This window comes from Ambystoma mexicanum, chromosome 7q (assembly GCF_040938575.1).
Source record: "Ambystoma mexicanum isolate Mex_15411 chromosome 7q, UKY_AmexF1_1, whole genome shotgun sequence".
In the NCBI taxonomy this organism is placed as follows: Eukaryota; Metazoa; Chordata; class Amphibia; order Caudata; family Ambystomatidae; genus Ambystoma; species Ambystoma mexicanum.
Genome location: NC_090941.1, coordinates 563,361,879 through 563,377,085, shown reverse-complemented (window position 1 = coordinate 563,377,085; position 15,207 = coordinate 563,361,879). Strand labels below are relative to the sequence as shown.

Sequence of the window (15,207 nt, the reverse complement as noted above, 5' to 3'; positions counted from 1 at the left end):
AGGCTACGGGCGTCGTGCGTCCTACTTATCACATCGGATGACGTCGGAAGTGGTCCTTGACGTCGGCGTATCGACGTCATCGACGCAGACGCCGGAAAAGTTTCCGAAGCAGCACAGCTGTGGTGATTACATGTCATAGATATGGAATACGTCGGAGGACCCAATCCCCTCGAAACATTGACTCACTGTAACAGAACTATATACAAATAATTGTAAATAAATTGGCAAACTGAGTACCTGCCGAAGGCCGATTTTCTTGTTGTCCCACATCTGTTTAAAGTTCCAAAAAAAAGGCTGATCACACTTCTGACATGAATCGCTGTCCAACCATTCTGGCGTCTATAAAATAAACCTCACAGTTTACATAACACTGAAACAGAAACTAAGAAACAATAGCCAGAATACAAAAAAATAAATACAGGCACTTGCAACATTAGTAGTTTCCATACAGTTTAAGTTCTGATCCAGAGATTTCTGCAGCCTTACACTTAATACTCTTGAAAGAAGGCATTTATAAACCATCCACAGGAGAGTTATTTCCCCATACAATGGCTCTGATCATGGGTACACTTGCATTTTCACTGGTTATACAGTCATACAGGGATTCCGTTGTCTGCAGTCTTGAGAACAGTGTGCCAAGGGATGAGAAATGCTATGTGTAGAAATAGAACCTTTCTTGAAGACAGACAATTATCAGGACCAAAACTCTTGTATTTGGGCTACCTAGAACACCCTCAATGCATCATTTTCACGCTTTGCTCATTTGGCTCTGAACTGGAGGTGAATCTCCAGTAATGGCTATTTGGTGGCTCAAATGCCTTATTGTACTTTCACATTGGTTATACTCAGTGGTCCAGATGTATTTATGAAGTGGGAGCATTTAATTTCCCTTTTTTATGTTAGGATAAACAATATTTATTAGGGAGTAAAAAACAAAGTCCCATTCCCAATGAAAGTATTTTATAAGAGTACAAATATGTTTAACTGTAAAACGGAAATGTTTTTGTAATAAATATTTCTTTGCACCTAGGTATTCATGTACATAAAAATGTAAATGTTTACCTTCGGATTAGGTGGAAATAATAATTTCTTTTTTATATAGCGCTCTAATCTCAAATGCTTTACATAGGACATATTTACATACCTTACTTTTATTACCCAATCGAAATTAGTACTCATTTATCGACCTCAGAAGGCTGAAAGGCTGAGCTGGCCATGCCGGGATTTGTACCTGCGACCTACAGATCAAACACAGATCACAGCAACAAGCAATTAACCAGGATAGCCATCTTACCACAAATAATAGTAGAACTTCTTCTTGTGGCCGAATGTGTACCGCTAGCCCAAACATATCCATCGAGTTTTGTGGGTGAAGGCAAAGCCCATGAAGGAACAGCAGTTTCGAGTAGGCAGCTGAACGAGGGGAGAAAGACGTGAATCCAAGAAGGGTTTGCAAGGAAGGAAATACTCTTGACCTTTTCGGCAAGAAACCGTTACTTTCACGAAACCTTTGAGGCAGAAAGCATAAGACCAGGAAACCAGACTGAAGAATCCTGCATTGTGTGTCGGAGATATCGAAGGCCCTCCAGCGTCACTCATCAAGGCGGGGAGGAGCAGCAGCAGCCACCATGGTATCATCCTTGGCTCCAAGAACAAAGAAGCATCAGAGAGATCAACATAGCCAGTGAGTTGGGGAGATCGATGCAAGACCGATATGTGTGGAAGGCAAGGTTGCAAGCGGCAACATTGTATAATGAACGCTGTAACGAACATTGTTAAGCGTTGTGTGATGAAAGATGAGAGTAAAGCTAAACTGCTGATGAATGTTTGAACTTGAGAAGGAAAGATGCCATACCATTGACAAAGTGGTCTCTGTAAGGTATACCACCAAGAGAAACGAAAGTAGAAGATTATAAGAACATTGTGTGAAGTGAATCTAAGTGGTCCTGCGACGGATTAATCAAAACCCACTGCACCTTCAAAAGTCTTCGATTTTGATAAAAAGAGGATCTGAGCCCGAACAAGGGAGGTCCATGGTCAGAGCCCGAATGAGGGAGACAAAATGTAAACATTGAGATATCAAAAGGATCCGAGAACCAACAAGGGAGATCCATGGTCCCAGCCCGAATGACGAAGACCAAGTGTGAACACTGTGATAAAAGGGGGTCTGTCTGTGTCTGAAGGAGGGAGACCCTGCTGACCATAAGAAGCGAGAACTGGTACAATTATTTAACAACGCTTTCCTCTTTCCACTTGTGGTCAAGGTCTTGAGACAGCTTCTTGTCATCAACAATGACTAGTTCAGAACTTCATTAACTTCAAAACAAATGTCTGTCAGGATATTTTGGCACCACTTACTCATAAGCTTTACCCCACCACAGTACGTTATGCCTTTCCACCTGGCTTACTCTCATGCCAGGTTTACCACTACTACAGCACTCTGTTCAGGTGTATTGCTGCTAGAACAGCACCAATGGTTACAAATGTTCTTGGTCTGGTATACTCTCCGGCCAGCCAATATAAACTACTGCAGTTCTCTGTGCAGGTATACTTGCCTGCCTGAACATAACCAATTGGCACAAGTACTTCTGTGGTAAGGGTCAACTTCAAAAGTTTTAACAAGGTCTTATGCTTCACACAATTAGGTTCAGGACTTTCTTCAAGTGATGCAAGAATCACACTGATGCAATTTATTACACATGAGTGTTTGCCACATGCAAGAAAGGCAATGCTTCCTTCCTCCTGAACCTCTTATCAAAAGGACAGCCATCCTGCCAATCTTGTTCCACCTTAGTATTATTAACCAAATGTTGATAACTCTTTCTCTTCTTCACACTTCTTTGGCTTTGGCAATGTGGGTTTAAAATGTTCTCTACACCTGGGCAATATTCTTCACACACACTGTTAGGCTCAGTTATCTTTGTTTTGCTTATGCAACCCTGGTTGTTTCTAAATTGCCTTAATGTGTGTCTCTTTTAGCTTTTAGAGATTGGTTGTTATAATCACCCACTATATCACAATCACCACATTCTGGTGTGACCTTTAAAGTCTCTTTATGCCATCTGCCTTGTTGTTATATCAGTTTGGCATGCATCATGATCAGTAATTTGTTTTACATCAGTTGGGTATTCAAAAGGGCGTCTGGATTCAAGCAAAGGGTAATCATGGAGCACTCCGGTGTCACAATTTAAAAGTGAACTCACCGGGTTTGGTGTTCATGTGCGTGTACTCTGCTGCTCCCAGCTCCTCTGCTTCAGATCTGCTGCATAGCCTGGCAACTTCTCCTGCATGGTTTTCTGCATATCCCATCTGCGACTTCCTGAGCCCTCGCGGCTCCCCCAGAAATCACCTCACTATGGGGAAAGTCACAGAAAGGTATGCTTTCTGCTGCGTGACCTCTGCAGCTGAAATCGTCCCAGCGACCCAGTGCTCGCCTGCCACCGCTGAATGCTTTGCAATGAGCAAAGGTATAAACAGGCGTGCTTTCTGCTGCGCGACCTCTGAAGCTGAAATCTTGAGCCCATATGACCCTCTCAGGACCAGCATCAATTAATCTCACCACTGTGGTCCCGGGGTCAAGGCTTTTCCACAATGCCTTCCTCTGCGACTTCGTGGGGATTCCACAACTCTTCCACAAACTACTACTACCACTACTACTGCTCTCCTGCTCTTGGCCTGCAGCTGAGTGGGCCATTTATGCCTCTCAGCTATCCTCAGGTGTAGGTCATTAACCCCAATGGGCTGAACTCTGCAACCTTGTGCCACTTGTAAGGAACACATGGTATCAATAGTAGACACAGACACAATAGATGCAAGTTACGAAAACCTCTATTTTGGTTGGGATGGTAGAATTCCTAACTGGCCCGGACTCTAGAATGGGAGTAGTCTCGACCATTAAACAAATAAACACGTCCAGGTTATGCTAGTCAAAATAAAAAGGCCTGCACTAAAAAACCTGGCTCTTCTTTTCAAATGACAAATGTGTTAAGGGAATACAAAAGGAAAAATAGTGTCTTAAAAGAAATGTCAGAATGGCTTATGTAACAACTCTCTTCCCCACGTTCAGCAGCGAGAGTTTCTTAAAAATGATAGGTGGATGGCACAGTTCTATCAGTCTTGCACAATTAGGCTTACTGGTGCAATTCATCAGTTCAGACTTGGGCTTTAAGCCTTTGGCAGTTCAATCAGTTCCTTAGGCTTTGTCCGCCTTCTCATAAATAGTCAAATACACAGTTCTACTCTTGACTTTTGCTTTGCCACAATTCAACACAGGCTTCCCGCCACCGGTCTCAAGCCTGTCTTTCTCTTTGTGGGGGTTCCCTTCCCGACGTTGAAGATTTTCGAAACTGCAAGGATTTTACATAGACCTCTGCATGACCATTTCGAACTCTCTTTAAACAATTCAACTCTTTAAACAATTCAACAATCAACAATCTTTCTCATCTCGCAACACCAATGCTTCTTAGTATTTGTAGTTTCTTATTCTTTTTGCTTTGCCCTCACGGCATCTTTCAGAGTTCATATACGTTGCCCTCTGGCATATTCAGAGTTCATATACTTTGCTTTTCACTTATTCAACTTTCGTTTGGGATTGCGGTTACTTTCTTGCCTTTGGTTCCAGTTTTAATACACATCAACTCGAAACATTTCACAAAGACTGTTGAATGTGCAATTCCGCTTCGCTGGACCACTCTCTTACTTTGCATACTTTCTTCACAATTCAGCAATTGTCCTTTGCATTAGGCATTTTAACGGCACAAGCGTAACCTTCAACTTTTGTTTACAGTTACTTTTGCTTTTAACACAAACCAGGCCTTTGTTGCCTTCGATAACTCACCTGTCGTGTTAATTGCACTTCTTTCTTCAACGCCTTTCATGTAGCAGTGAAGGCCGTTACCACCGCCTCCTCTGCTCCTCCCAAACTCTGTCGTTCACCCGGGTGGGTAGTGGGCTGCTTTAAAGCACCTTGAAGGTTTCACTGTTATGCTCACTTGGTTCCAGTCTTGCAACACTGACGGCTTCTCGAAAGTGTGGAATTCTCACCTGGCTCTCTCCAACTTCCATAGCCTGGTTCGCATCACCCCCTGAAAGAGCGGCTCCTTCTCATACCCAGCCTCACTCAGTGTGCATGATCATGCCACCTTTTATCCTAACAAGGAGCGTTAACAAGTGGCAGGTGTGTCTAGTTAGGATTACGTGCCTGACTCTGCCTGGTCTCATCAAAGGGACAGAGCCATTGCAAGTCAGTAGAGGTAATTTTCTTCACCTCATTCCTCATCTTCCTCGGCTCAGTAGTGTTGCCAGTGTGAAGTGGGGAGGAATTATGGGAGCTGTAGTTTCCCATAAAATAAGCAGGTAGAGGGGTTAGATGGGTTGCAGAAAAAGGGGGATACCACGTCTCACCATCAGGTGCTTCTCCCCCACTCCCAGAGGACCCCCTACCCAGGTGATCCTTCCTCGCTTGTCCACCCCGAGGGTCGGGATCTAAAAGCAATGGTCTTTCCCTGGCCACGGAGTACAGGATCCCCAGGGACTAGGTTGCAAAACACCCTCTGGTTTTTCACACTCTGCAGCCCTCTTTTTCGTCCCAGTACTCTGGGAATTGCGGGACTTGAAGTCCCTAACACAAAAGTCAGTTTGTTCAATATTTTCCCACCAAGTTTCTCCTTAAGCATATTCCTTAAAGGAGTATCACAAGAACAAAACAATATTTGGCTTTACAGTGGATTGAGGGTTTGCAGTTTCAGATTGGTAGTTTTTAAAGAACTCTCTGCATGCTTTTCCTGAGACTCATAGGATTACCTATTTCTGGGAGTGTTATCATTTTTGTAAGAGCTTTTCTCCCCCTTAATACATTGCCTTCACTCACATTGTTACAATTAACTTTAGGGAGTACCCATTCTCTTTCACAACATGCCATAACATCTACTGGCATTAACAATATTCCTTTCCTGGAGGTAGACCAGTACTGCGCCTCATACCATGAAGTCCTCCTGTTTCCCTGGGGCCCTTCTTCCCCCCTGGTGATCCTCCCGGCTAACCCAAAGTCAAGAAGCGCCTGCCTTTCCCTGGCCACCTCAGAGAAGGCTTTAGGTAGAGTTTTTTTTAAAAAACAGTTTCTATTAAATTTAAGTTACATACCAAACAACACAACAGCGTCCCAGTATCCAGGACGTAACCCACCCCCCCCGAAAATCCATCCACCTTCCCCATCCGAGCCCCACATAAATACCAAAATAGCGCATCAGCATGTCCAAGTCACAGCTAAAATTCCAACAAATACAAAAAGGAACATATAGTTCATTGTTACAATACAGGCGGTGGCTACTAGACCAGTTCATACTCGAGCGAGGGGGGTGGCCAATTCAATGGCCAGGCACCTTCAAAGCATTGTCAGACTGGTTTCCGGAGCACCCTGGGAAGGAGAAGCCCGCCCGCTGCACTGTCCATCAGCTAGGTAGCTCCTGAAGGCCCCCCAATAGTCCCTGGGTTTGCCACCGGGCAGAAGTGACTGATTGTACTGCGACTCTCTACGTTCACATAACGACAGAGTTCACCCAGTGGTGTAGGGTAGGAGCCGCAGCCGCTCCCCAGGCACGGGCCACTAATGACCTGGCGACCACGGAAGCCATGCTCACCAATCGTTTATCGCTGTTAGAGTGAAGATCCACCAATGCCAGCAGCCAAGTTTCAGGAGTGAATGGGATCGAATCTTCAATCATCTTTCCCATAGCGTCTGCAACGGCCCTCCAAAAGGGTTGAATAAGAGGACAAAGCCAAGCCACATGGAAGAAGTCAGCCATAGACTGCTGGCATCTTTTACAGTTCGAAGACCTCAGTGGTAATATTTTGTGCGAAGACAAGGGAGAGTGGTACAGCTGATATAGAAACTTATAATGAATCAGGCGATATCTGCAATTAATGGAGATTAATTTGGACTGACCCAGAACAACACCCCATTGTGTCTCCGTTAGAGATTGTGTTAAGCAGCCTTCCCATTTAGACCTATATTGGGATGATGAGGGGGACACCAACAATCTAGCCATACCATACAGAGATGAAACAGCCCTTCTAGAGGATGCCAAGTTTGTAACATACTCCAAAATTGGGGAGACGACTGGCGCCAAGGGGAAATCCGGCCATCTCGACCTCAACACCTCGCAAAGATGAAAGTATAACAGAATAGTAAGCGGAGACCAGTCTCCCCGGGACATAAGTTCCTCCCAAGTTATGAATATACCATGCGGTGCAACATCCCCCAACGAGGAGATACCGAAGGCCTAGAAATGCTGAATAAATATATGTTCGAATTTGAGTGGGATCCCGCGGACCCTGTAAATAGCCAGCAGCGGGGAATACCACGGACCCAGACCCGCCCACTTCGCCAATTGATCCCAGGCCCTCAACGTAATCTCGAGGGGTTGGACCTCCGCCTTTACATGACGCTCCCGGACAGCCCAAAGAAAGCCCCGCAAGTTGTTGGTCTGCGCGATAGCCCTCTCGAGGTGGGAGTGAGGACAACGATCCGAGGGAGACCACCACCAAGTTGAGTATTGGATCTGAGCAATAAAATAATAAAGGAAAAGATTAGGGACCTCGAGCCCCCCCTGGGCGTACGTGCAGCATAGCGTGGATAAAGATACGCGCGAACGTTTCCCTGCCCAGATCAGTTTGGACATTAGAGCGCTTATACGTTTCCAAAAGGAAGTGGGGGGCAATATTGGGACGTTATTAAAAACATAATAATTTCGGCAAGATAACCATTTTAGACAGAGATGCGGGCCGCTTGAGACAAGGGAAGTCTTATCCACACATCTACCTTGTGCTCCAAAGGTTGTAGGGCAGTGATGTAGTTTTCCTTGAATAATCTAGTAGGAGAGGTGGACACTTTTATGCCTAAGTAACGAATTCCCCGTGGACACCATGCAAAGGCTACACCGACATCCTGAGCGGAGACCCCAGGAGTGATTGGAAGAACTTAGCATTTAGACCAGTTTATTTGTAGGCCAGAAATAGCCCCGAAAGCAGATATCTCCTCCATCACCGGTGGTAAATTAAGCCAAGGGTATTTTACATGTAACAGCATGTCATCCGCATAGAGGGAGACAATGGATACATGAGAATGGATAGTCACACCACGATGGGAGTGGAACTCCCTCAGGACATAGGCCACCGGCTCAATAGCCAGAGCGAACAAGAGAGGGGAGAAGGGACAGCCCTGCCTAGTCCCCCGGGTAGGGTAAATAGGAGAGGACTGAACTCCGTTCGTGTATACCAGAGCGCGAGGGGCTGAATACAGCAACTTGGTCCAGTGAAGAAACGCGTTACCCACGCCCACACGCCGAAGGACTTCGAACAGAAAAGGCCACTCCACCGAATCAAACGCCTTCTCCGCGTCCAAAGCCACTGCGGCGATAGGGACGTCCGGGTTCATGTTATGAATTAATGTAAACAGCCTACGCAAATTATTTTGTGTCGACCGGCCAGGAATAAACCCCGCTTGGTCCGGAAGAATCAAAGCGGGCATATGAGGAAGGAGCCGGTCCGCAAGTAGCTTCACGAAGATTTTATTATCCGTATTTATCAAAAACAAGGGGCGATAAGATGAACACTTCCTAGGGTCCTTGTTGGGCTTAAGCAGTACCGTGATCAAGGCCGTCCTAGTGGATTGAGGCAGCCTCCTCAAACATGTTACATAAATGAGGAATGAGTAAATCAGGGAAAGCTTTATACAACATGGCCGTAATCGCGTCTGTACCGGGGGCCTTGCCATTCGGGAGGGACCAAATTATGCCACGAAGTACATCCACAGTGGGGGGAACATGGAGAAGCACCCCGACCTCTGAATCAAGCCAGCCTAGGGCTACCCTATCAAGATACTGCGCAATGACATCGTGACCAGCCCCCCCACGAGCAGAATACAGCTCCCCCTAGAACTGGTGTAATACCCAGTTTATCCCCACCACGTCTCTGACAGGGTCCCCTGTGGGGTACTCCACTTGACTTTAGGTAGAGTTTTTGTGAGGTCTCCATAAGATTCATCACAACTGTCGTAGTTTTGCTACCAGCTTGTGCTTAATTACTACTTTGGTGCATGTAGTATAATGAAACCATTTCCAACAAATAACCTTTTAAGCCACTTTACACTTCAACAGTAAAACAGATCTAATATGTTTTTCTTTTTTACATTAGATCTTGCTAGTGAGTTAATAATGATGTTAAGAAACTGTCCTGGCAAGAGCGATAGCAGTGCAAGTTTCCTTCACGTACAGAACCGGTAATGGAGTCGATATTTTCACATAGATCCCAGAACTGATGAAGAATGGTCAGAAGAGGTCATCTTTTTACATTTGCCTAACAGGAACCACACAGACAACAGTAACACAAGCTTCCCTCAAGCACATTAAGAACGTGCACAACACATGCAGCAGCAGTGCAAGTGCCCCTCAAAACCAGACATCCTCTGAGATCATATGGAACACTTACATAAAGCCAGTATGAGTGGTATGCCTCTCACACAAAGAAAAAGTACATCAAAGGCAGCAATACAAGCATAGCTTACCTCACACAGAACTAACAGGCATGATGTGGGTTGCAGCTGAGCTTCCTTTTAAGAAAGGAAACTGGAAATGCCACTCTGTCCATGCTATAAATGTTTGCAAGGGTGCATTTATTTTTCATTTTAGCAAATCCAAATGATCAATACCACTCTTTTCTGGCAGTCAGAACACCCCATGTAAGATACTTTCTAAGGGCATGAGCATCTACAATTCTACTTGGTGTGTGCCACCTGTTATGGTCTGTTCTGCACACGTCCATTGGCCCATGAGCCCTGCTTACTTGCCTGCCCACCAGTTATGTCATGTGGTTCTACTTGTCTAATGTGAGAAACCCGAGGGTGTTCTCACTCCTACTCCCCTTGGATCCTCTGTGCAGGTGGCCAGGGAAACTCCATTGCTCTTGGATCTGTAGCTTGGGGGTAGAGAAGCGAGGGAGGATCACCTGGGTAGCGGGATTAGCCCGGCAGAGCAGGGTGTTACAGGAGGAGCAGAAGGAGACCCGTGAAAGGAGGCAGCCGTGGTGGCCCAGGAGGACGAACCAGGACACCTGCAGAAACCCGAGAAACTCAGAAGGTTGAGTTAAACACAGTTTCTTTTGACTTTGACATCCGTACATATTGGTTAATTGTAGTTGTGAGAGCAAGGACAGGTTTTGGACACAGACAGTTTTTTTTAAATTGAACTCTTTGACTCAGACTTTCCTTAGTTTCATTCAGGTAGGGCAATCCAACCTTAGCATAGGGCAAGTTAGGCCTTCAGCCATCCTGACATATAAGTTAATACATTACTTTTTGTTTGAACTTGAAGTCTGTTATCTGTGTCGTACTTCATGATGCCTTCACACTAAGCAGAACATCTGGTCCAGATGGGTCCTAAATCAGGTCAACGCATAAAACAATCCTGGAGCATGGCACAAACATCTTCAGTCAACACCAGCTGATAAAAGGACTACAGTTGCCATGATGCTGACACATCTCTTGCCAGGTTTTTTGTTTTGCATTTAAGTCATGGAATCATGGAGACGAGGGCTCAACAATGGATATTTTTTGTGCAGCATTTGGTATTGGTGCTGCACTCCTGTTTAATGACTGTTCGGGCGGGGGGTTGTCTTGGTTTGGCTTGGCTTATGGAAACTGCAGTTGCTTGGCATGTTGTCTCCTTTGTTTCACCTTTCTGTTTTTGGCCTTCCTCATTTTTACTTTTAACCTTTTTCTCCTTATACTCTTAGTTTGGTTTTACTCCAATTTTGGTACATGTGCATTTCTTCAGTCCATCTCCAAGAAATTACGAAGTGTGAACTTTCCTCTAGAACTTTGAATCTCCCTTGAGAACTGTGAATTTTACAGTTGTGACTGCAGTGACTGACTTTCGGGTGTGGCACTATTTTAGGTATTCCTTTCCTGGTGTCCATATGCAAGTGGCTTCACTTTTTTTCCCCCATCTCCCAAAGGAGTAATATGGACATTTAGTCATCTTCCTAAAGATATTCCTGCAACCATAAGGAATTTGTTGTTTCAGATTGCTATTTCGTACGTGATGTGGCCACCTGTAGAGGAAAGCTGTGGAACTCTGGTGGCCAGGGAGAGTCACCTGCTTCATGATGCGACCCCTGGAAGTTGCATTTAAAGTGCTGGCCTGCGATTCAGTCCGAAGTGCATCTGCGACCGAGAGAGCAGTGCAGTGCTGTGCCTCAATACGACATCCACACCTGGGAGTAAGGCAGGGACCTCCAACGACTAACTACCTGTCCCCGGTGGTGGGGTGCCACTGAGAAGAATGCTGCCAAACATGAACCACAGAACCCAGAAGTTGACTGTGCAGCAGAATGGGAAGAACGAAGCAAAGAGGCCTGGCAGCTGGAGAGCAGCATGGAGTACTGCAGAGAAGGCTGTGCTCGAAGATGAGAGGTCGGTGGAGCCTTATCTCCATGGTTCCAGCAGGACAGAGGAGCATGCAAGAGAAGAGGAGAGACCCAAAGAAGTGGACCACAAAGTTGTGCAGCTGCCAACAGAGAGAGGGCCTGGAGCCCGGGAGTCCTTGCAGACTGGAGGGCCGAGCGCCCGTGCCGATACCACGAGAGGCAGACTGACAGCGAAGGGCTAGGGAGGAGGCTGGGTGGCGGGGCCAGCTAAGGGAGCACACGAGACTGTAGGGAGTGAGTGGTGGTCCTCCCTCCTTCAGAGCCATAAACAAAAGAAGCGGGCCTGGAACACTGCAATGCAGCAGGCCTGTGACATGGCCCCGAAGACAGAGGGAGTGTGAATTACACTGCAAGGAGTCCCAGCAGGCACTCTTTCACTCCAATGTCAGTAAAAGACACAGATCTGGCCACAAATGCAGAAACGAAAACATCTCTGTAGCATTTTCAGAAATCCTTCTCATCACCAATCGCTGAGAAGTAGGCAGCAACACTACAACAATGCAGCAAGATAGGGGAAGCAGTCACTGAGGGGGCCATTAAGCTAATGCTTGAGGAGATCAAGTCAGTGACAGGAGACCCAACATTGTTGGCTGAACTAAAGGGTTACAGGAACAAAGTGGAAGAACAAAAAAGAGGCCCTTGAAAACAACAGGCTCTCAGCAGACCTAAAAGAGATGAAATTCAACGCTCGGCTGTATGAATTGGGGCAGAAGATTGATGCCCTGGAAAACAGGGAACAAAGGTATTCTTCGGATGAAACGGGGCAAATCCACTTCATTCCTCAAGACAGTAAATAACTTGACTTATTTCCTCTTCCAAGAAGAAGGTGGAATGGAGGTATCCTTTGATAGAGTCCATCGCAGGGGCCAGATCATCCAGGGGGTCCTCAATCAATTCTCGCTAAATGTCCGTACTTCAGGCAAACAATTGCCATCCTAACGAAAGCCAGAGTGAAGGGAACCCTCGACTCTGAAGGTTCCAAAATACATATATTCCGGGATTGACATTAAGCAAATGTAAAGCATGTCAACCCCTGATGCTATGGCTCATAGAACATGAGAAGGTACTGATGAGGGATTTCCCTTTGCACTAACCTTTGAACACCAAAAATAAGAATTCAGGGTCACAACAATGGACGAGGCAGAGGGAGCCCTGAAACATCGCAAGGGCAATGAAAACAGTCTGGATGGGATATTACCCTACAAAAGGCTCTACTCCCCGTCAAAGAAACGGGAACACAAGACAAGGTCCGAAGAGGCTGGCTGTTTGAGACTAGGACATTTCAAAAGCTCAATAAACCATAACAGCAAGTGCTACACTTCCACCAGCAAAAACTGTTGACTGACAGCGCAAGGAAAGAGGGAGGAAACCGAGCATCTAGACTGACGACTCAACCCATATGGGGGTGTGGGTGGGGGGGGGGGGCGATCTTTGAGTGAGAGACCATTGCAACACACAAAACTACCCAGGGACGCGCAGCCTTTGGGTAATTGGGAGGCAAACACAAAATATGGCCCTTTTAGGAAGTGTATTACTCATCTCATGGGGAGGGGGGGAGCAGTTAACAACGGAGACACAAAACCAGCAATGGGGCCTGTCCTTGCGTTATGGCTTTGGCAGGCGCTCAAAGTGCAAACCGCAGACTGCCAGGGTGCAACTAACAGGTCCAGTTGTAGAAAAAGGGTGGGGTCCTCCATGGTGGCCCTGGTATACAATGGCATCTCTAGACGAGGGGCACGCACTCCCTCTTTCAGAGAATGCGGGAGGGTGGAGGGAGGATTCTGTGGATGTTCTTTTTTCTTTTCAGATGTGTTAACATTGAATATGGTGAAGAACATGGATCTGGATCACATGGGGGTGGCAAATGGGGATCGGGGGAAAAGGTCGAGGTACAGGTAAAGGCAGTTAATCATAAGATGTGTGAAAGGGATGAGACGGTTGGAATAGGATACCTTAATGTCAAGAGACTTAACCCTTCACACAAGAGGGCCATGGAATCTAGAGAGTTTAAGCGTTCAAACCAAGACATTTTATTCCTGCAGGAGACGAAGCACAGGGCAGGGGATGAACACCAGTTAAAGGGATAGCACATAGGCGCTATGGCCTGGGCATAGGGCAAGTGTAAAAAAAGGAGTGGTTGGCATAATAAGCAGTGCTTGATATCAAAAAGACAATTCAAGGTTGCTTCCTTGCAATACAAGTGAGAATCATAGATATATGTACGCTTCGTACGTCCCAAACCAAAAACAAGCCGCCTTCTGTGTGGAGGCATTTGACCTATTACTGGGATGGAAGGAAGGCACATTGATATCTGGGGTGGGGTGGACTTCAATATGGCGGCTGATCCGCAGAGACTGGTTCTTTCAAAGAGGGAGCAGAAAAGGGTAAGGACAAAGAAAGTCTGGCTGGCCCACTAGCTGAGAATGTACCACCTGACGGACACCTGGAGGATAGTTAACCACGTGTCATGCCCCCCGGATTCCTACGGCATTCTTATGCCCATGGGAGAAGCCCGTGGCGCCTGTCCTGGCGATTACATCAACGCTGGCATCATCGCCAGTAATTACTACATCTCCCGATAGGTCTGGCGCTTGGCAGGAATCCTTGGAACGCTTTTTCCTCTGCATGCGTTCCGCGCCTCTGTTTTTCCCTTACTTCCTATATCTAGCCACGCCCCCAGAAAGCCGGTGCTCCTAAACCGTTGTGTTACGCGAGCAGCGCTTCTCGGAAGAAGTTTTCCTGCCTATTTACCTGGTTGCTGGCTTCTGCTTACCCTTTTTTGACCTCGTTACCTGGTTTTTGATTCTGTATTGGCGCCTGTCTGATCTGTCCTCCCCTGCTCGACCACGGAACTCGTACCGGACTGTCTTGGGATTCCGCTTCTCATGTCTGGCTCCCGGCTCCTTCTCTGATCCCTAACCCTGTATCCCTTACCCACTCCTGGTTACCCGCTCTTCGAACGAACTAGAAAATACCCTGCATTCCGGTGTTTGAGAAAGGAAACGCCACGTCTTTTTCTTCCTGAACCTTGTTTTTCTGCACTGGGAAGAACAGTGCGGACCGCTTACACCTGGTGACATTCTAGCTTGGTTTTGTTTTGGGATTTTGGGACGCTCTACTGGTTGCATCACTTTCCTCTGGATTTTGGGACGATCTGCTGTTTGCATCACTTTCCTCTGGATTTTTGGGACGCTCTACTGTTTGCATCACTTTCCTTTGGATTATTGGGATGCTCTGAGGTTTACATCATTCCCCTTTGGATTTTGGGACACTCTGCTGTTTGCATCACTTTCTTTTGGACTTTGGGACATCAGCGACACTAACCTTGGCACTCTCTGTAAGTCGCCGTCTGATCCTCGCCCACATCTGGTCTTGTGTGTTATCACAAGTAGGTATTCCGCAGGAAAAAAAGAATACACAGGTAAGCTTGTGGGTCTCGGAGGGTGTAGAGGGGTTGGTTTTTGCCATCAACGAACGGAATGTAATATTTACCTTGTTTGTTTCTTCCCTCTAGCTCCGCTGTGCGTTCTGCCTTTTTGCCTGAGCCCTTGGCCTGACAGGTTTTATTACCCTGCAAGCTGTGCTCTCAGGAGGGAAGTCTGAATTACTCCAGTGGCATCTGGTCCAAGTGGTTTTCCAGATTTACGGTGGAACATACGGAGTACGACAGATTTAGGAGCCTAATATTGGTGCCTGTCTGTTTGTGATGGATCCTAATGCGGATCC

The 15,207-nt window shown here is 46.4% G+C and overlaps 1 protein-coding gene across 2 annotated transcripts in view; it reads right to left on the bottom strand.

Annotated features, from left to right (window-relative positions):
* Window positions 1–15,207, bottom strand: part of WDFY2 (WD repeat and FYVE domain containing 2) — a 1,061,998-nt gene that overhangs the window by 217,452 nt on the left and 829,339 nt on the right. The window contains exon 9 of one of the 2 annotated variants that reach the window (XM_069640686.1): window positions 238–339. The exons of the other annotated variant lie outside the window; for it this stretch is intronic. Within the exon in view, the coding sequence (XP_069496787.1) occupies window positions 238–339 (102 nt within the window). The remainder of the gene's footprint in view (window positions 1–237; window positions 340–15,207) is intronic. 2 annotated transcript variants of the gene reach the window in all.